The sequence below is a fragment of the Podarcis filfolensis genome (assembly GCF_964270895.1).
Source record: "Podarcis filfolensis genome assembly, chromosome: 16".
Classification (NCBI taxonomy): Eukaryota; Metazoa; Chordata; class Lepidosauria; order Squamata; family Lacertidae; genus Podarcis; species Podarcis filfolensis.
The window spans coordinates 34,450,970-34,471,821 of record NC_139620.1 but is presented as its reverse complement, the minus strand read 5'-3'; the positions used below and the strand labels follow the sequence as shown (position 1 = coordinate 34,471,821).

Here is a 20,852-nt window from a genome sequence, read left to right as displayed (position 1 = left end):
AATGATTTCTGGAAGGCACCAAGTTGGGGTGGGCTGCCACAGATCATTTCGTTGCTGATAAAGCACCAGACTTTAAGATTGAGAAGAGGTGATTGCCACTTCCAAAGTGGAAAAGAGAAGGCATCCGTATTGATCATACAGTAGTTACTGTACATGGCCTTTTAATGATTTTTATTCATGAGACTGATAACACACATCAGGTCAGGCCAGTGGAGGCTGGTTCATTAGAGTGGACAAGGAACTTTCTGCTCACTGGAAGGACAGATCGTGAAGCTGAGGCTCCAATATTTTGGCCACCTCATGAGAAGAGAAGACTCCCTGGAAAAGACCCTGATGTTGGGAAAGATTGAGGGCACAAGGAGAAGGGGACGACAGAGGACGAGATGGTTGGACAGTGTTCTCGAAGCTACAAACATGAGTCTGACCAAACTGCGGGAGACAGTGGAAGACAGAAGTGCCTGGCGTGCTCTGGTCCATGGGGTCACGAAGAGTCGAACACGACTAAACAACTAAACAACAACAAAAGGAACTTTCCCATCAACTCCACTCTCTCAGCTAACCCACACCTGCCTGTCTGCATGCTTACAACTGACATACTTGTCAACTGTCCTGGAAAAAACGGATCACCCTGTTTTTCCCCCTGTGAGTGGACAGTGTCCAAAATGGCTGCCACAATCTTGTGCAATTTTGGGCACAGCGCCCCAAAAACACAGGTTTCAGGGTGCTGTGCCCAGAAAAAACCTTATTTTGGAGCCACGATCTGGTGTGGGGCGCTTGACTCACATGGGAGTGCAGACCCAGAAGGTGGTGTTCCAGACCTAGGCTGCTGCATTGTGTTGGAAGGTACGCAACTGGTCCCCAGAGGCGGAACTGCTTGTCAGTTTCCTCCTGCTTAGCTTCAGGATTGCTTGCTTAGGGAGGAGGAGGGGGGGGCAACATTTGGACTTGTTGACTCTGCCTGTCATTGGCTCTGGCTCCTCTTGCTGTTTGGGCTTCCTGCATTCCATCCCACCAGCCCCAGTGGGCACCAGCTGCCACTGGGTCAGGGTATTTATCCATCCAGCCCCGTATTGTCTACCCTAACTGGCAGCGTCTCTCCAGGGTGTCTCAGGAAAGAAGTTCATCCCCATTATCTGCCGCAGGCTGCTTTTAAATGGAGATGTCGTCAGGTATTGAACCTGGGACCATCTGCATGCAAAGCATGCACTGTGGTTCTGAGTTATGTCCCCACCCCTTAGGAGATTATGTTTAAAAGACTGTGCCAATAAAACACTTCCTAGAACAGTTGGTTTGCCTGCGCAGGTATTTACAGGTATTTACAGATTTACTAGTCGATTCAACAAACAGAACTGGATTACCTACGTGTATCATTGCTTACATAATTCCCTCAAATACCACTCAATCCTTTTATTCTTCCTCCCCCCCCCGTTTTCTCCTCTCACAATCCCCACTCCTTTGAATCCCACACCCCAGCTTCACCCACTGTTGTACTTTACACAGTGTGTTGTTCAGAAATAAAGAACGTGGGGAGGGGAACCCCCGTGCCTTTTCTTTTTTAAAAAATAAGGGAATGCAGAAGAGAATTTGCACCAGTGGAATGGGGGGAGGGGTTGGTGTCAGGAGGAGGAGGTGCTCCCTCCTTAGCCAGGCTTCCTCAAACTCGACCCTCCAGATGTTTTGAGACTACAATTCCCATCATCCCTGAGCACTGGTCCTGCTAGCTAGGGATCATGGGAGTTGTAGACCAAAAACATCTGGAGGGCCGAGGTTGAGGAAACCTGCTCCTGAGGAACGAAGTGCATTGGTTGTGGAAAGCCAAATTAGGTGAGACCCCCCAACCACATGATACGTTGTCATGGAAGCTTTTTCTTGCAGTGTCAGGTTTGGGAAGTGGATCAGGACCACACCAGAGGGGCAAATGCCTGAAGACCCCCTCCCCACTTCCCACAGGAAGCTGCCTTAGTCAGACGCATGGTCCACCTCGCTCAACATTGTTTACACTCACTCACAGCTGATCTCCAGGACCTCCAGACAAGGGATATTCTGGAGCTGCCAAGGATTGAACCTGCAACCTTCTGCACACAAGCCACATGCCCCAGGGAGACTTGCCTGGTGCTGTTGTTACACACCCTTAGGTGCCAAGCAAAAACATTCCTCTTCTCCCAGATTAAACAATTGATGGCCTTTACATTTTTTTTGGGGGGGGGAGGGTATTGTTTTCGTTTGTTTCCATGGTATATATTTTTGTGTTTCTGAATTGTATACCACCCTGTGCTCCTCAGATGAAGGACAGTATAGAAACTTGATATATTATCAGAATAATAACTCTGTCCCCCATCCACATTTGAATTGGAGACCCCACAACTACCATTTATGCTTTGAAAGCCATTTTCACAATGGCTCGTTGTGTGAAGGGTATCTTGTGTAGTTTGTCCCTGATTTACAAACTGCAGAGTACAGGGAGCCAGTGTTATGTCTCAGCTAAAAGCGGGCCCCATTTGAAGAACTGAATGCAGAGGGCAGAGGAAGCTCTCTTGCAGATACCTGGGTAGCGAAGAAGCTCTGTTTGCATTGCCCATCTGTTTATTCTGCATGTTAAGGAGGGCACGCAGGCAGGCAGCACTTTCAATCTCTTTGCAGGATTGTGTTAGGTTGTTTTGAGTTTTCTCTCCCCCACCCCCCGTCCAATCTTACATCAGGTACTGCAGCGATTTTAAGGCACGGGAGCAATTTATATCTAATATTTTCTTTCGTTTCTAGGTGACCAGTCTTTGTTTTCTTCGGCATCTCCGTGGGGATGGCAGGGAACTGCAACCCTTCCGATGGTAGGCACATTCCTGGATTTCTTTCCTCCGAGCTGCATATAGGAAAAGGGATTGACTGTTAAACCACTCTGGAAATTGTAGCTCTGGGAGGGGAACAGGGGACTCCTGACAACCAGCTGCAGCTCCCAGGGTGTTTTGGGGAAAACCGTGGCTGTTCAAAGCGGTACGTATAGTGCAGATCAGGGCTGGCTCAAGATATTTTGGCACCTGAGGCAAACCACAAAATGGGGTCCTCTACCTGCCAGGAAAGAAGGGCAGCCCCTGCCATTTCCTCCACAGACCAGCAGCATCTCCTATTTTTCAGGAGGTTATTGGGGTGACGGGAGATCTGGCTTGCAAGAAGCGCACTGCAGCTGTCCTGCTGCTGTGGCATCAGCCTTATGTATTAACGTATAAAACACATACATATACATTTACACAATTACATAATATACGTACATAACACACTACTTTATTTTCATAACATAAAACACACCTATATTACTCTATATAATGCCTACCTATACTGTACATTCCTGCCAGCCTAGCAGTTCAGAAGCACGTCAAAATGCAAGTAGATAAATAGGTACCGCTCCGGTGGGAAGGTAAACGGCGTTTCCGTGCGCTGCTCTGGTTCGCCAGAAGTGGCTTAGTCATGCTGGCCACATGACCCGGAAGCTGTCTGTGGACAAACGCCGGCTCCCTTGGCCTATAGAGCGAGATGAGTCCTTTCACGCTAATCATTTTCTGGATTCACTCGATATCTGCAGCAGCCTTTTTGGAGGCCTCATCTGCCACCCCTGTCACTTCTGCCGCCCGAGGCGACAACCTCACCCTGTCTCATGGGCGGGCTGGCCCAGGTGTAGATGAGGCTGAAGATTGCAAAGCGATTTCCTTTTCCTTTTTTCAGGTCGCTGCCTGTTGGATAGAATAGCTGAATAGGCAGTGACAGCAAGGTAGGAGGAGCAGCAGCAGAGGGACCCCTGCAGGACTATGGACCACAGCAAATGCCCAGCGATGCCAACCCGTGATGCTGCCCCGGTTCATCTATCTATCTATCTATCTATCTATCTATCTATCTATCTATCTATATCTATCATCTATCTATCTATCTATCATCTATCATCTATTAAACATTCAACACATATTTACACAGCAATTTACCATGTTACAATTTATGCACGTACACTACACAGAAAAAAGAAAAAACAACAACAATGAAAAATAGAGAAGGAAAAAAAGAAAGAAAAGAAAGAATAAAGATAAGGAAGATAAAATAAACTTCGGATTGTTCTCAAAAAAATGAATCTCATTTGTTTTTCTTTTTACATAGTATCATGTTATTGTACTTTGTTTCCTTAATTTCCTTCAGAGAAAAATTCTTTAGTTTATTATCTATACATTACAAGAATCATTCAAGGTCTGCCAGGAGATTTTTGCTATCATAGTAGTTTTTCAAATATTCTTTAAATACTATCCATTCTTTATTCACCCTCTGCATTGAGTACCCTCTAACTCTTCCCATCATTCTTGCCAGTTGGATGTATTCTGTCATTTTTACCTGCCATTCTGACTTTGTAGGTGTACTTTTACTCTTCCAATTCATTGAGACCAGAATCCTGGCTGCAGATGTTGCGTACATAAAGAGTGGTCTTACTTCTTTCTTGATTTCAGTTGACATTATCTCTAATAAGAAGGCCTCTGGTTCATATTTTTGTTAAGTACATTCCAACAAAGAGGATTTGCTTCTTTTTTCCACTGCATCTGAGACTGATCTCTGTTCCATGGAGAACTTAGTCCAGCAACATGATATGACACACACACACACACACACACACACACACACACACACATATATATATATGGGGAATAAAATAGTTGGAGGCAAAGTTTTCAGTTTATAACTCCCAGCACAAGTAAGTCTGTTGCTAGAGTGCTTTCCCTTCCATCAGAATTCGGCTTTCACCCCGCAAGTCTCAAAATGAACAAGACGAAAAACTAATGGGATTTTGATGCAGCTGTTATCAAGCATGTTTAGCCTGAATGGGAAGGAAAGCAATTTTCGCTCAGTATATGGGTGAAACGTGTCTGATGTGTGTTTTGTTTTGTTTTGTTTTCCTTAAAAGCTTTCCCACTTACTGCTTGCTAGTTGTCAGGAATGTTTCACTGCGGTGAGCTGCAATTTAACAGGCTGAAATCCACGGTGAAAGGTTCTTCTCGTTGTGCCGGCATGTGCTCAGACTAAATTCCACCACTGCTCCTCAAAACGTTTTGGAGGGTGTTTCTGTGGTGTGGCATGTAATGGATAATTTTTAGGGGGAAAGCCATGGTAGCTAAACGGGGCCTCCATACCCTGTGGTGGATCCCAGGGTTAGCCAACTTAACCTGCATGCACTACTTGTGAGTACCTGGAGACATCTGGCTGGTCACTCCTGGAAACTGATTGCTAGGCTGGGTAGACCATCATCCTTGACCATTAAGGCTTTATTCAGTTGCAGTCTTGCAGCGTTGTAAAGCAGTCTTGTTGTATACACAGCATACAGGTAGAATTACATTCAGGGGAGAAGCCATCACCGCTTCATATTCCTACCAACTGAAGTCAACCATGCCTCTTTATACTAGTTGGCAATGGATCCATTAGGCAACGCCCCATGTCTCATGTTGCTTAGTCATCACATGCTGCTGAGTCAGCATTCGCAATTAGCACAGAGTGTTTAACTCCTTGATACCCACAACACTCCGACAGGCCACGTTGACTGGGCTTGATGGGAGATGGAGGGCCACACACACAAACCACACGTTCTCCATCTTCCTTCTTGGCAAGCAAGGAGAGGAGCAATTTTACCTCTGTACAGTCATACCTCATGTTACGTCCGCTTCACGTTACATTCTTTCAGGATACATCCCGCAGCGACCTGGAAGTACCAGAAAGGGTTACTTCTGGGTTTCGCCGCTTGCACATGCGCAGACGCGCAAAATGATGCCACGCGCATGCACAGAAGTGGTGAATCGCAACCCACGCGTGCGCAGATTTGTTGCTGTGGGTTGCACTCTTTTCATGTTGTGAATGGGCCTCCGTAACGGATCCCGTTAACAACCAGAGGTACCACTGTATAGTAAAATAGTTTCTGCACACACCATTCTCTGTCTTCCATCCAGGCAGGCAAGAATTTAATGGCACATTTCAGCCAGGCCCAAAACACTCAAGGGGGAGTGGCTTGTGGGGATGGGGTGTGGCTTGGGAAGAGTCTCAAGGGCCATATAGAGAGTCTCGGGAGGGCCAAACATAGCTCTTGAGACTGAGTCTTCCCAACCCTGTTGTACAGTTGGGTTGTGAAGAGCTCCCACAGTAAAGATTAAGAGCTTCCACAGGATGAGAATGACAAGAATGGGGAAAGTTTAGGACATTGGGGGCTGGGACAGAGGGAAAAGGTCGTGATGAGGGAAGATCAGGAAGAAAGTTGCAGCAGCAAAATGACCCATGAAAACATATTTCCATCATTTTTGTGTGTGTTTAACTTGGAAGCTTCCTTGAGAGCCCATTCAGGGGCCAAAAAGTGAAATGGAAAGTTTCTGAAATAAAACAAAATACCATATTTTGGTCTATAAGATGCCCCCTATTTTTTGTGAATCAGATTTAAGAAAATGGGGGGAGATGCCCTAGAGTATAAGATGCCCCTTAATTTTTGACATTATTTTTTAGGAAAAAAAACCTAGTCTTATACATGGAAAAATACATTATTCTCTAAATATATCTCTTTAAGATTCCGATGTTAGAGTAGACATCCACCACTTCCAACCATTCTGGGTTGTAGCATTCAGAAGGTCTTACGTTGAACAAAAGCAACCATTCATTTCAGTGACCTAGGGAGATGAGGAGCAGAAAGTTCTAATATATGCTTTTTGTGTCACCCTTTTAGCTGTCCAGAAATGCATACCAGCCCATAATAATTAACCTTACAGAGGAGAGAGGAAACTTTCACCGGCCATATACCATGTTGGACTATTTAGGAAACATTTCCCGTGCCTTACCTGATGAGTCACTTACGGCAAATACGGCCTTCAACCTTACTGAGGTAAACTTTCTTCACTTCTTCAACTTAATGAGGTACTTTACCAATTGACTGAGGTGAATCTCCTTCACCTGTTAGTGAATTTAGTGAAGTAAATTTCTTTCAACTCTCCATCTCTTTATTAAACGAATAAGGCCGTTTGTAGAGTTGGCTATAGGGACTGAGGCAGTGTGTGTACACTGAAAACAATGTTGTGGGGATAAAATGACAAGGTGGCAAGTACCTCAAACTTGTTTGCCCAATGTACCCTTTATTTGCAAGTATTTCCCTCTAATATAATTAGTTTGTGCTTCGTTTTTACGGATATATGCATTTTTGTGCACATGGTTTGGGTGGAGAACAAACTTTGGAGAAGAGCACATAAAGAGAGCTAAATTTCGTTTAGAAGTACACCTAAAGATAACCATGTTCCATATTGGTTTGAGAAGTGCGAACCAGGTAGTATCTCGCTAAAAGGCAAACAAAATTGAGTTTCTCTCCCCTGCCCACCTTTACTCACAGGCCATTTAGCACTTCCTACGGCTCAGAGAGAATTTGTGCTGACTTCCCTGGATTTTTCTGCACCAGACCCATTATGTAGCTGAGCTAAAGGGCTTCTGCACTCCCTCTTTGCTTTGTGCACCATGGGCAGCAATGCCTGGAGGATTTTGAGCTTGACAGAGTCGAGAAGTTGCTCTCTGCTAACAAAACTCTGGCACTGATTTCAGCAGCGGGTGGATTATTCCCCTTTTAGCGCTGCTGGCTGGAGCTCTGGCTGTGACGGTAATCAGCTGTGATTTTGACAGCGATTGTCCTGCTAAACCCATGCGTAGCAGAGACACAGATTGTTTGCTCAGACAAAAAGGAAAATAAAATGACTATTAGTCCCCCAATTTCCATTTTTTTGGTCTACATATTGAATTGTAGTCTCATATAGCCAGAGTGGATGTAATATTCATGTGATTGAGCTTTGAATCCTGAATTGCAGGGGGTTGGAATAGATGACCCTTGGGTTCTTTCTAACCCTAGACTTCTGTGTTCTGTGTCTTTAGCCACCGTGTGGGATGGGAAGGAAAAGCCAGATTGTGACATAGGAGGAGGGGTGCTTTTATACAGTCATACCTCAAGTTGAATACACTTCAGGTTGAATGCTTTCGAGTTGTGCTCTGTGGTGACCCAGAAATAATGGAACGCATTACTTCCGGGTTTCGCCGCTCATGCATGCGCTCAAAATGACGTCACGTGCATGCGTGGAAGCAGCGAATCATGACCCGCATACATGCAGATGCGCTGTCACAGGTTGCATTTGCTTCAGGATGAGAACGGGGCTCTGGAACGGATCCCGTTCGCATCCTGAGGTACCACTGTACTTTTATTTATTACTTGCTCACTTCACAACATCGATAGGCCATTTGATTGTAAAAAAATAGACTCTTAAGTGGTTTACAAAACCAAAGAAGATGAAAACATTCATGTTATCAAGGCAAAACAGAAACATATATTAAAAAGCGTTCAAAACTAATTAAAATCAACAGCCAGCTTAAAACACATGTCAACTTCTAAATGTCAGGAATGCCAGGATATTTTTAACAAAAATTATATGTTGTTTTGCAGTAAAACCTCAAAGTGGTTTACAAGAAAATAAAAGAGAACATTAAAATTATCAATAAAAGACAGGTTTGCCTAAACACAAATCTTTTAAGCAGTGAAAAAGTACATATACAGGTGTCTGCCTGACGTCAACAGGGAGTTCCAAAGTGCTGCACTAAAATATTGATTTCCTAACAGTGCCGGTTCTGCAGGTCAACCTCACCGGAGTCCCATAGGAACTGGGGTAGGGTGCCTGAAATTCTCAGTGGGAAGGATAATCTACTGCCAAGGTGGGGAATCTGTTTGTGCCTTCGGGCTACATTCAATCCTGGGTGGGCAGGGCCACAGGCAAAAGCAGGTAGAGCAATGAATGTACGGTAATTTTTACCTCTGTACCATAGGTGGTTTCTGAACAGATAGAGAAGCCTGGTGGGCTACATTTGACACCCAGGCCTGAAGTTCCTCACCCCAATCTGGTTTATCTGTATCCCTGCTTGGGAGCATGTTCCACTGAAGTGAATGGGACTTAACGTGCAGTCTTTTGCATGTCTTCTTGGAAGCAAGTCCTACTGTGTCCCATGGGGTTTACTCTGAAGTAGGTGTGCATGTGAATGCAGTTCCACTGTATTTACTGGGCCTTGCTCCCAGGTAAATTTACAAAGGATTGCAGGTTATATCCTTTAATCACAGAGATTCAATGTACACTTTTGCATAAATTTCCCGACCTGGCCACAGTGATCCATGCGATGGTCACCTCCAGGCTTGACTACTGTAATTTGCTCTATGCGGGGCTGCCCTTGAAACTGTCCCAGAAACTCCAGCGGGTGTAGAATGCGGCAGCGAGGCTCCTCACGAGGTCCCTGCCATGGTAGCATATTCACCCAGTGCTTTACCAGTTGCACTGGCTCCCGGTGGAGTACAGGGTCAGATTTAAGGTGCTGGCTTTGACCTTTAAAGCCCTTTGTGGCTTAGGGCCTGTGTACTTACGGGACTGTCTCTCCTGGTCTGCCCCGCAGAGGACCTTAAGGTCCATGAATAATCATAGTTTAGAGGTCCTGGGCCCTAAGGAAGTCAGATTATCCTCCATCAGGGCCAGGGCCTTCTCAGTGATGGCTCCAACCTGGTGGAATGCTCTGTCCCATGAGACCAGGGCCCTGCAGGATTTACCATCCTTCCGCAGGGCTTGTAAGACAGAACTATTCCACCTGGCTTTCAATTTGAACCTGGCCTGATCTTTTGTTCCCCTTCCTTCCCTCCCCCTCCCCTTTTTGTGAAGATTGTCCGCTCTGGGATCCCACAGCTGGTTCTCCCCTGGTCTCCTCGCTGGCCCAAGTGGGACTAATTTAGCCAGCTAGCCCTAGTGATCATCTAATGTTTATTGGATGGATTTCCCCCCTAAATTGATTTTTGATTTTATTGTTATTTACGCTTTATACCGTATTTTATGCTGGGTTTTTTTTGTAGCATCAATTAAGTGTTTTAAATTTGTTGTTAGCCACCCTGACCCCAGTTTTCTGAACCAGGAAGGGCAGGGTATAAATAAAAAATATTATTATTATTATTATGATTATTAAATGTTGAATCTCTGAATTTCCTTGGAGAGATACCAGTGGTGTCCAAAACATGTTGAACCATCACTTTTGTCTGCTACTCCGCTTTCCTCCCTCCGACTTCTAGTCCAAGACACCTGCTCTACTGCTGAGCTACAGCTAATGAAAATGTGTTCTGCAGTGGAAATGTATAAACCAACTGAATTAATGCAGCGTTGAAATGGGAGAAGGAAACTGTGATAAACTGTTGCAGAGATGGGTCCCTTTCGTCTTCTATTGAAACAATTTCTGTAGATACCCCCTGTTCTAAAGATTCTGTCTGGCAACTGATGTTCACTCACACACACACACACACACACACACACACACACACACAAATATATATATATTCTACAAGCATTTTCCCTCTCCTACCTTAACCCCTCCAAGGTTTAGTCAGTTTCAAACATTTTGCTTTTGTACATTGGTTTTAATATCTTGAGCAGGGGGATAAATGGATGCTAATGTAATTGGAGTTTCATTGTCCTGTTAGTGTCCATAAATACCCTTCTGCTTTAAAATATTGTTGTACAATATTTAATGAGCACAAGTGGTTCTCTGTGACATGCATGGATTTGTGTCTATTATTTTAGAGTGAATATGCACCTGGGGTGCCCTGACTCAAATGCTATTTCCTGGGGGTTGGAGGAGATGGAGGCAGAGGGTTTTGATATTGTAACGAAATGACCTGGGGTTTATTTGTTTGCAGGTCTTCTTTAAAACTGTGGAAGGTGTGCTTGCGTTTCACGGCTGGAATGAAATGTCACAGGTAATGCCTTGCTACACATGAACTGCAAACCTGCAACCAGCTTGCCACTTTTCTTCCCCTAATATATATATTTTTAATAGTGATGTGGTAAAAGGGAAGGGATCCTTCATTTGCTCAACTGCCCACACATTTCTTCTCCAAACTGCCTCTCCCATTCTGCTTTTTCCTTTGTCCGTGGGATTTGGACTACCGTATTTTTCGCACCATAGGGTGCACCGGACCATAGGGCGCACCTAGTTTTTAGACGGGGAAATCAATAAAAAAAAAATATTACCCCCCCCCAGCCCCAAAGAGCAGTGTACAGGCTGCGCACAACCTCTCCCTGCCGGAGATCCCGCTGGCTGTTTTGGCTTCCTCTTTAGCCCCGCGCAATCCCTCCCTGCCGGGAGAGGCTGCGTGGAGCTAAAGAAGCCATAGCCCCGTGCAGCCTCTCCCTGCCGGAGGAGTTGTGCACGGCTATGGCACAAGCCTGCATTCGCTCCATAGGACGCACACACATTTCCCCTCAGTTTTTGGAGGGGAAAAACTGCGTCCAATGGAGCGAAAAGTACGGTATGTGCTTAGTGTTGCAGGTGATATGGAACTTTGCTTGCTGGTGTTTGATTTGTGATGTCCCATACACACTAGGGGCAGATGGACTAGTCTATTTCTGATTCAAGGGTGCCAACTTGAATAAAATATTTTTTTTTGGGGGGGGGGAGGGCTCAGGTAAGCCCTGGCAGCATGCAGAGGGTTACAGCCGTCCGGCTGCGAAGACCCATCAAAGACCCATTGGCCTCTGCTCCGATGTTAATCAGTGACCCAGCCTTCAAAGTCAGGGCACACTATATCAGCCGAGCGAACTGCACACACAAACTGCACATGCAGAATAGGCATGAGGCTTGTGGAAGCATATTACAACTACGGATTTATTAATCATAAATCAGGACAAAGAAACATGTCGTCTCTCTCTTTGTCTTCTCAGAGAGACAGAGAGAAGCAAAAGCTATACACACAACAGAAGTTCCCAGCAAGCTGTGCTGGTATGTAAACAGACATGTGACATGTAACAATCCTATGTCTGCTCCTTAAGGTGGAATGGAAATTCTCAACAAGCCCCACCCCACGATTACATGATGTAACACACACACACACAATTTGAATGGCAATTCCCATCACTGGGGGCTCAAATATTGGGGGTGGGTGAAGGGTGTCAGTTCAGAAAGTATCGATCTAATGTGTGGAGATCTTTCGTATTCTGATTAATACAAGAGGATTCTAGAAGCTACTAGAAGCTTCTCTGTGTGAGAGAAGCAGGCAGAAGCTTCATGATTGTTTGGGTTATACCTTCTGGGAAGCTGGTTTGAACTAGTTCTCTTATCTCTTTCAATTAAGGTCATGCTGGCTATAAATATAGATCAGTAGGAGCCTGGGTTTTACTTTCTTTCTTTCAATCTCTCTTCCTTTTGGTGTGCTGTTCTGTACATAGTATGCTTAGTGTTTAGTCTTGTTATACGTTTATAAGTTTTTCAAGTGTTGCAACTAGATTTTTTATGGCCTGTACCAATCCTGAATGTATTGGATTTGTCACCATTAAGCTACATTTGCCTTCAGCACAAGTAAAGCTCTGCTGGATGAAACATGGCCTCTGGTGTATTTTTGGAAACCCTGCTACATGTCTAAGTTTTTCCTCCACACATATGATCTTGGCCCCTAGAAGTTGATTCCTATGTTCTGATCCGTATCTTTTTTTAATTAGTTAATTCACGAATTAGGCTTAAATCATCACCATCATCACTAAACATTCCAAACCCTGAATTGAATTGGGGGTGGATCCAGGGTGGGTGGTCCCTAGGTGGTCCTGGATCAGATTGGCCCAATCAGGTGCCAGGGTCCTAGCATGGGAGTGCCAGAGGGGTTGTGACCCCAGTCATGGATTTTTGAGGGGGCACGAAATATGCGCCCCCATGCAGGCACCCCTAGCCCGGCCTGGCCCAGTACTCCTCCCCTGGCACCAGAGGAACCAACACTCAGAGGAGCACCTGGATGGGCCACGCTGGTTTGCCCCTGCCAAGTGCCGCATCAACTGGCCCGGCTGCCACCTGTGTAGATGGGCAGGTAGCACAGTGCAGCCCTGCTTGGCTCTGATGCAGTGCGGGGTCACTCTGGCAGTGTTGGCGGTGAGCACTGTGGGCTCCTTCACCCTCCGTGCCCTGATTCCCCAGTACACGCACCCCTCCGTTGCGGGCATGCCAGCGCTGGGCACTGTGAGCTCATGCAACGCTGCTGCCAGGGGGACCAGATCAGCACCCCAGATTATGGTAGGCTATGTGCAGCCCTATCGTCAACAAGGAGTGCTTGGCCTCTCAGTCCCACATTCGACATAAGGTTCCCTTTGCTCCTCCACACAATCATAATCATGGCTCTTTTTTGGTTTGCTTCTCAGACTGTACCCATTGCTCAAGACTTAGTTGACACAATTGACAGTGTAATGCTTCATGTGGGCCGCAATCTTGGAGGAAGCCCATCAGCCATAACAGTCGAAGGCACATCATCCGTGGCAGGTGAGGCTTATCTGGCACACGGACAGACACCTGTTCTGAAACCAGTATCTGGATAATTGCAATATGACATGTCTGCGTCTGAAGCTTCTCACTTGGTGACAAGGAACAGGAAGGCGTCCTCCCCTCTTCCTCCCCTCTGGGGGGAGACTGCATCCATCACAAAAGAGTTTATACAGTGGATTGGAGGGAAGGAAGAATATTAACCAATGCCTTTTGATTCGGTTGCAGGTCTCCGAAAGTGGGTTTCTAAATATTCTATGTTTCACATGGTTATTGCATTGATTAGTTGGTGGCCTATCATGCATTGGTCTACACTATTTTAAACCCATGCTTAAAAACATCCTATGGTAAGGCAGCTCCAATTCTGCTACCATGAAAAAACTAGTTTCTAGCACACACATCTTTCTTGGATGGGGTAGCTGTGTGGGAACTAGGATCCAGGGACTTCTGATTTTATATTATTGCCTCTGGGAAGGGCTGGTGCACAGAACTCTAGTATTACATGAGACAATACTAGAACTCAGGGGATGTGTAATGAAATTATGTGCTGGAGGATTCAGGAAGGACAAAAGAAGCTACAGTGGTGCCTCGGGTTAAGAACTTAATTTGTTCTGGAGGTCCGTTCTTAACCTGAAACTGTTCTTAACCTGAGGTACCACTTTAGCTAATGGGGCCTCCCGCCGCCGCCGTGCCACCACTGCACGATTTCTGTTCTCATCCTGAAGCAAAGTTCTTAACCCGAGGTACCACTGTAGTTGTTTATTTCTTTGACATCTGATGGGAGGGCATTCCACAGGGCGGGTGCCACTACCAAGAAGGCCCTCTGCCTGGTTCCCTGTAACCTCACTTCTTGCAGTGAGGGAACTGCCAGAAGGCCCTTGCCGCTGGACCTCAGTGTCTGGGCAAACGATGGGGGTGGAGATGCTCCTTCAGCTATACTGGGCCGAGGCCGTCTAGGGCTTTAAAGGTCAGCACCAACATTTTGAATTGTGCCCGGAAACATACTGGGAGCCACTGTGGGTCTTTTAGGACCAGTGTTATGTGGTCTCAGTGGCCACTCCCAGTCACCAGTCTAGCTGACGCATTCTGGATTAAGTTGTAGTTTGTGCGTCACCTTCAAAGGTAGCCCCACGTAGAGCACATTGCAGTAGGCCAAGCGGGAGATAACCAGAGCATGCACCACTCTGGCAAGATAGTTTTTGGGGGAAGTAGCTGTGGCTTCTGGGTTCCACGAAGGAGGAAGGGCTTGGGTGGGGGGTGAGCAGTAGCAGCACCTTCCTGTTTTACCTCAGACGTCAAAACAGGACAAGGGTGCCCCTGGTCTACTTCTGGGCTAGCTCACCTTCATGTCTTCTTTCCAGCTCCTGAAACCTCTCCTCCCCCTCCTCTGTTTTCTGCAAGATATGTAGGCAGTATTGATGGATGAAACAAAACAATCTAAGAAGTAAATGTAATTAATTGCGTCGCCCCCCTCCCCTTTATCATTGTTTTTGCATGTGCTTGCATTATTACACAGATTACTCTTTGGTCAAGCTGCCTCCTCTACACCTGAGCGTGCCCCACTACCGTTTCCCATTGGAAGGGCAGAGTTATATTTCTATCCCTGGAGAAGCATTTCAGAACAAAGGTAAGAGCTATGCTTTATGAAGGATTTATGATGGGGAAGGGTTATCATTCTCCGTTAATTGAATGTGCAAACTGCCTACTGCAGTGATGAGTCCTGCAATCTTCTAACTCAGAGAAGCCGATGTTTCCCTCCAGGTGTTGTTGGAACACAGCTCTCATTGTCCCTGACTGGTAGCCATGCTAGCTGGGGGAGACGGGAGGTGCAGTAGACAACTGCACAGTTTCTATCTGTAGAAATGGACAAAAGAAGAAAATGGTTAAGAGAGAATGCTGTGCTTTGTCAGGGAGATGCAGAGTTTTAAGCTTACTCTGGTTTTACATGCTATTATTAAGGTCCAGCTGGAACCAGAATTAATGGAAAACAGACCCATCAATTACCCATCCGTGTCCTAGTAAGTGTGTTTGTGATTGTAGGCTTACAGTGCAACCCTGTTGTTGTTTAGTCGTTTAGTCGTGTCCGACTCTTCGTGACCCCATGGACCAGAGCACGCCAGGCACTTCTGTCATCCACTGCCTCCCGCAATAAAGTCAAACTCATGCTGGTAGCTTCGAGAACACTGTCCAACCATCTCATCCTCTGTCGTCCCCTTCTCCTTGTGGCCTCCATCTTTCCCAACATCAGGGTCTTTTCCAGGGAGTCTTCTCTTCTCATGAGGTGGCCAAAGTATTGGAGCCTCAGCTTCACGATCTGTCCTTCCAGTGAGCACTCAGGCTGATATCCTGAAGAATGGATACGTTTGATCTTCTTGCAGTCCATGGGACTCTCGAGAGTCTTCTCCAGCACCATAATTCAAAAGCATCAATTCTTCGGCGATCAGCCTTCTTTATGGTCCAGCTCTCACTTCCGTACATCACTACTGGGAAAACCATAGCTTTAACTATACGGACCTTTGTTGGCAAGGTGATGTCTCTGCTTTTTAAGATGCTGTCTTGGTTTGTCATTGCTTTTCTCCCAAGAAGCAGGTGCCTTTTAATTTCGTGGCTGCAGTCACCATCTGCAGTGATCATGGAGCCCAAGAAAGTAAAATCTCTCACTGCCTCCATTTCTTCCCCTTCTATTTGCCAGGAGGTGATGGGCCCAGTGGCCATGATCTTCGTTTTTTTGATGTTGAGCTTCAGACCATATTTTGCACTCTCCTCTTTCACCCTCATTAAAAGGTTCTTTAATTCCTCCTCACTTTCTGCCATCAAGGTTGTGTCATCTGCATATCTGAGGTTGTTGATATTTCTTCCGGAAATCTTAATTCCGGCTTGGGATTCATCCAGCCCAGCCTTTCGCATGATGAATTCTGCATATAAGTTAAATAAGCAGGGAGACAATATACAGCCTTGCCGTACTCCTTTCCCAATTTTGAACCAATTAGTTGTTCCATATGCATTTTTACTTGGAATAAAAGCCCCACTGTGTTCTCTTGGGCTGACTCCTAGGTAGGTGTGTGTCAGGAATTCCTGCTTCCTCAGCCTCCCCGGTCTGCGCTGCAAGTGCCCATGCCTGCATTTCTTTAAACTTTTTGTTGCCATCCATTCCCTCAGAATGCTTCAAAACTTTGTAGTAATTTTATTTATCTGTTTATTGGAGTATTTGCACTCCGCTCTTCAACCCAAAAGGCTCTCTGAGCAGCTTACATACAAAGACAGTCCCTGCCTACAGGCGTACAATCTTAGAAGAACACGATACAAAAGGGTAAAAGCACAGGAAGGGAAGAGGAAATAAAAATGAAGAGATTGTGTGAAGGAACTTAGTGCTTAGTTTATATTTTTAGTTGCTATATTGATAATGTTTTTAATATTGTTTTATAGATTCTAAATGCTGCATTGATCTGTTAATCACATGACTTGCAGTAATTGTGAGGTTTAGCTTATTTTTTAGTTGCTGTTTTGTTACTTTTTTTTCTATATTACAACTGTTTTATTGATAATTTGTTAATTATTTTATATGATGTATGGCGTATCCACGATATGCTATTATGTTTTATTATGTTATGGTAATTTATTGGTTGTAAGCCACTTTGAGATTCATTTGAATGAAAAGAGGCATAGAAATACAATCAATCAATCAATTTCTTCAGATGTCTTCTTAAAGTCAGGTAGTTGTTTATTTTCTTGACATCTGATGGGAGGGCATTCCACAGGGCGGGTGCCACTACCAAGAAGGCGCTCTGCCTGACTCCCTGTAACTTCACTCCTTGCAGCGAGGGAATTGCCTGAAGGTCCTCAGAGCTGGACCTCAGTGTCTGGGCTGAATGATGGGGGGTGGAGACACTTCTTCAGGTATAAAGGGCCAAGGCCATTTAGGGCTTTAAAGGTCAGCACCAAGACTTTGAATTGTGCTCAGAAACAGACTGTGAGCCAATGTAGTTAAGTTTGTGCATGAGAGAGTCACCACCACAGGAGGCAGGATAAACTTAAACAGGATAAACTTAAACAGGCTTTATTAAGGGGATTTTATTTACCTAAGGGGAAACTGACACATGCACAGGGGGCTTCAAAAGTGACTGTTGGCAGTTGATAGTCACTGCTCCTGATGTGATCCTCTAAGCAGCTTTTCCCTCAACTCAGTCTAATTCTCCACCCCAGCCAATTTATTTCCTCCCGCCAACCAACTCTTAACTCTCCTACTAACAAAATGAATTTCAATAGGGACAAATGTAAGGTTCTAAATTTAGGCAGGAAGAAACAGCTGCACAGATGTAAAAGGGGGACACCTGGGTTGCCAGTAGTATGTGTGAAAAGGATCTAGGGGTCTTACCACAGGCTGAACATCTAGGCTGCATCACCAGAAGTATAGTGTCCCGATCAAGGGAAGTATTAGTACTGCTGTATTCTGCCTTGGTCAGACCCCACCTGGAGTATTGTGTCCAGTCCTGGGTGCCGCAATGTAATAAAGATATTGACAAGCTGGAATGTGTGCAGAGGAGGGCAACCAAGATGATAAAGGGTCTGGAATGCAAGCCTTATGAGGAACGGCTGAGGGAGCTAGGTATGTTTAGCCTGGAGAAGAGGAGACGTGAAGGCCATCTTCAAATATCTAAAGGCTGTCACATGGAGGATGGAGGAAGCTTGTTTCCTCCTGCTCCGGAGGGTAGGATGGAAACCAGTGGATTCAAGTTATGGGGAAGGAGATTCTGACTAAACATCAGGAAGAACTTGCTAACAGTAAGAGCTGTTTGACAGTGGAACAGACTGTCTCAAGAGGTGGTGGACTCTCCTTCATTGGAGATTTTTAAAGCATCAGTTGGATGGCCATCTGTCCTGTATGAGCTAGATGAGATTCCTGCATTGCAGGGGGTCGGACTAGATGACCTTTGGGTTCCCTTCCTACTCTACAATTCTATGATTCTATTCTCACTGACAAATGATACCCAACGGGCCATTCACTATCCAATTGGCTGGAACCTCTAGCCAATCAGACTGAAAATTACCTGACCCATGCCTCACCTGCTAAATTTTAAAGTAGGTTCTTTGCTCTGCTGGAACGGTCACCTAGCAACCGTGGCCAAAAAGGTTTGTAATGCTATAACAATGCAGGGCCTTGTGGCAGTCACAGAGGTCATGAACACCAACCACACACACACACACAGAGTGCATGCAATAAAACTGCAGCCTTAATCAGGTTTCTCTGCACTTGCTAAGTTGGAGGTGAGAGATGCAGGCAAGAATACTGAGATGCAGATAGGTATTTAGGAGGGAGGCAAGAACATCAAGCCAAACTTCGGTTAGTTCTTGAGCCAAAAACAATAAAGGCATCTTGACTCTCCTCTCTAGTTCCTGCCGGATTCAAAGGGCTTCCACATGTGGTCGTAAAGGGGAAAGTACTCCGAAGAGAGTAATTCAAAGAACACAGAATAGTGTTCATTTCTTTTTTTTTTTTTTTTTTAAAAATGCTTTTAGAGGCCAGAAATTTGCACACAATTTCCATAAATACCAGATGCAAAACCCAGAAAGGAAGCAAAAGTATACCAAACACAACCCAAACACCCATTTATGAATCTGGAGATCAAATGCCATAAGGATAAGGCAGAGACAAAAACCAAAACCCAGAACCAGAATGTTACCCACTGCTATAAATTACGTTAAGTTCAAGACTTCTTGTCTTACATTTACAAGTGCCGCGAGTTTAAGGATCCCAAGCAACATGTCGCTGAAGCACCCAGTTGTATTTTATGATTTCTGTCCCAATACTCTAGAAAGGAGAACCAACACCCCATAACCCTACTCAGGTCGATCGGCAACATATTCTATCAACGTGCAACCCATAACGTTGCACATTCCAAGTGGCTTCACTCTCTGACATCCAACTATTTATTTATTTAAAGATCTATAAACCACACTTTCATATAAAAATATTGCAAGGCATTATGCATAATATTAAAAAGCACAGTGCTGCGGTGAAAACAATAAAGGCATCAAACACATCTGCAAAAGCTGTTGGGGGGAGAATCCCAGGTTCAAAAGGAGTGCATCCTGAGCAATGCATTTTTCCGAAGAAATCTGAAAGCGATCAGAGACGACTCCTTCCAAGCAAAGCCAGGACTTGCCACACTTGGTAAACTCTGACTGAATGTCAGCTGCATGAGGAACTACAAACAGTGCCCCATCAGAAGACCTTGGCGATCAAGGTCCAAGTTGTTGAGGGCTTTGCGAATTTAACACAAAGACCTGAACCTGACCTAGTAGCAAATTGGTGATGGAAGCAGCTCTTTCAGCAGCAGAGTTGCATGGGGACAGCAATCCATTCCTGTGAGGAGAAGAAGAAGAAGAGTTTGGATTTGAGACGCCGCCTTATCATTACCCTAGGTAAAGGTAAAGGTACCTCGGACCATTAAGTCCAGTTGTGGCCGACTCTGGGGTTGCGGCGCTCATCTTGCTTTATTGGCCGAGGGAGCTGGCGTACAGCTTCCGGGTCATGTGGCCAGCATGACTAAGCCACTTCTGGCGAAACCAGAGCAGCGCATGGAAACGCCGTTTACCTTCCCACCGGAGTAGTACCTATTTATCTACTTGCACTTTGATGTGCTTTTGAACTGCTAGGTTGGCAGGAGCAGGGACCAAGCAATGGGAGCTCACCCCATCGCAGGGATTCAAACTGCCGACCTTCTGATCGGCAAGTCCTAGGCTCTGTGGTTTAACCCACAGCGCCACCCGCATCCCTTATCACAACCCTAAGGAGTCTCAAAGTGGCCAACAATCTCCTTTCCCTTCCTCCCCCACAACAAACACTCTGTGAGGTGAGTGAGGCTGAGAGACTTCAGAGAAGTGTGACTGGCCCAAGGTCACCCAGCAGCTGCATGTGGAGGAGCGGGGAATCGAACCCGGTTCACCAGATTACGAGTCTATCACTCTTAACCACTGCACCACACTGGAAGTCCAGATGCTGCATTCTGCAGCTTCCAGACCAGATACAAGGGCAGCCCCACCTAAAGCATGTTACAGCAATCAAGGCTATGCAATACAGAGTGAATGTGTACAGGGAAAGGGGGCGCCTTTGTGTGTACAGCTGTATGCTCAAAAACTTCCATATGGTCTAGAATTCTGTGCAATCGGCTCCCTGTCTGCATATGTTTTTGTTGCATGTGTGGACTTAGTTTGTGAAATATCAGAGGTAAGGCTAGTCATCGCAGCCTTCTTCCAGTTCATATGTTGATTCAGGACATGAACAGCTCGCCCGTCACCCATGATCTTTTCTAGTAACCACCTTTACAACATCAAAATCCTATGCTCCTCTTTTGTCACTCATCTAATCTAGGTGTTGCCATCTAGTCTTTAGCCAGCAATGTCTGAGCACCAGCATATTTCCTACAACTTCACATTATTTCATCTGAATCACATGCAGCTAAGGCTGTTCATTGTCAGCAGTCACATCTGCACTGCACAGTCAA

The 20,852-nt window shown here is 45.5% G+C and overlaps 1 protein-coding gene across 2 annotated transcripts in view; it reads left to right on the top strand.

Moving 5' to 3' along the window:
* Window positions 1–20,852, top strand: part of ADGRD1 (adhesion G protein-coupled receptor D1) — a 284,026-nt gene that overhangs the window by 32,392 nt on the left and 230,782 nt on the right. For both annotated transcript variants that reach the window (XM_083589948.1, XM_083589949.1), the window contains 5 exons: window positions 2,761–2,825; window positions 6,725–6,880; window positions 10,745–10,804; window positions 13,230–13,347; window positions 14,864–14,974. In XM_083589948.1, coding sequence (XP_083446074.1) covers window positions 2,761–2,825; window positions 6,725–6,880; window positions 10,745–10,804; window positions 13,230–13,347; window positions 14,864–14,974 — 510 coding nt within the window. The remainder of the gene's footprint in view (window positions 1–2,760; window positions 2,826–6,724; window positions 6,881–10,744; window positions 10,805–13,229; window positions 13,348–14,863; window positions 14,975–20,852) is intronic.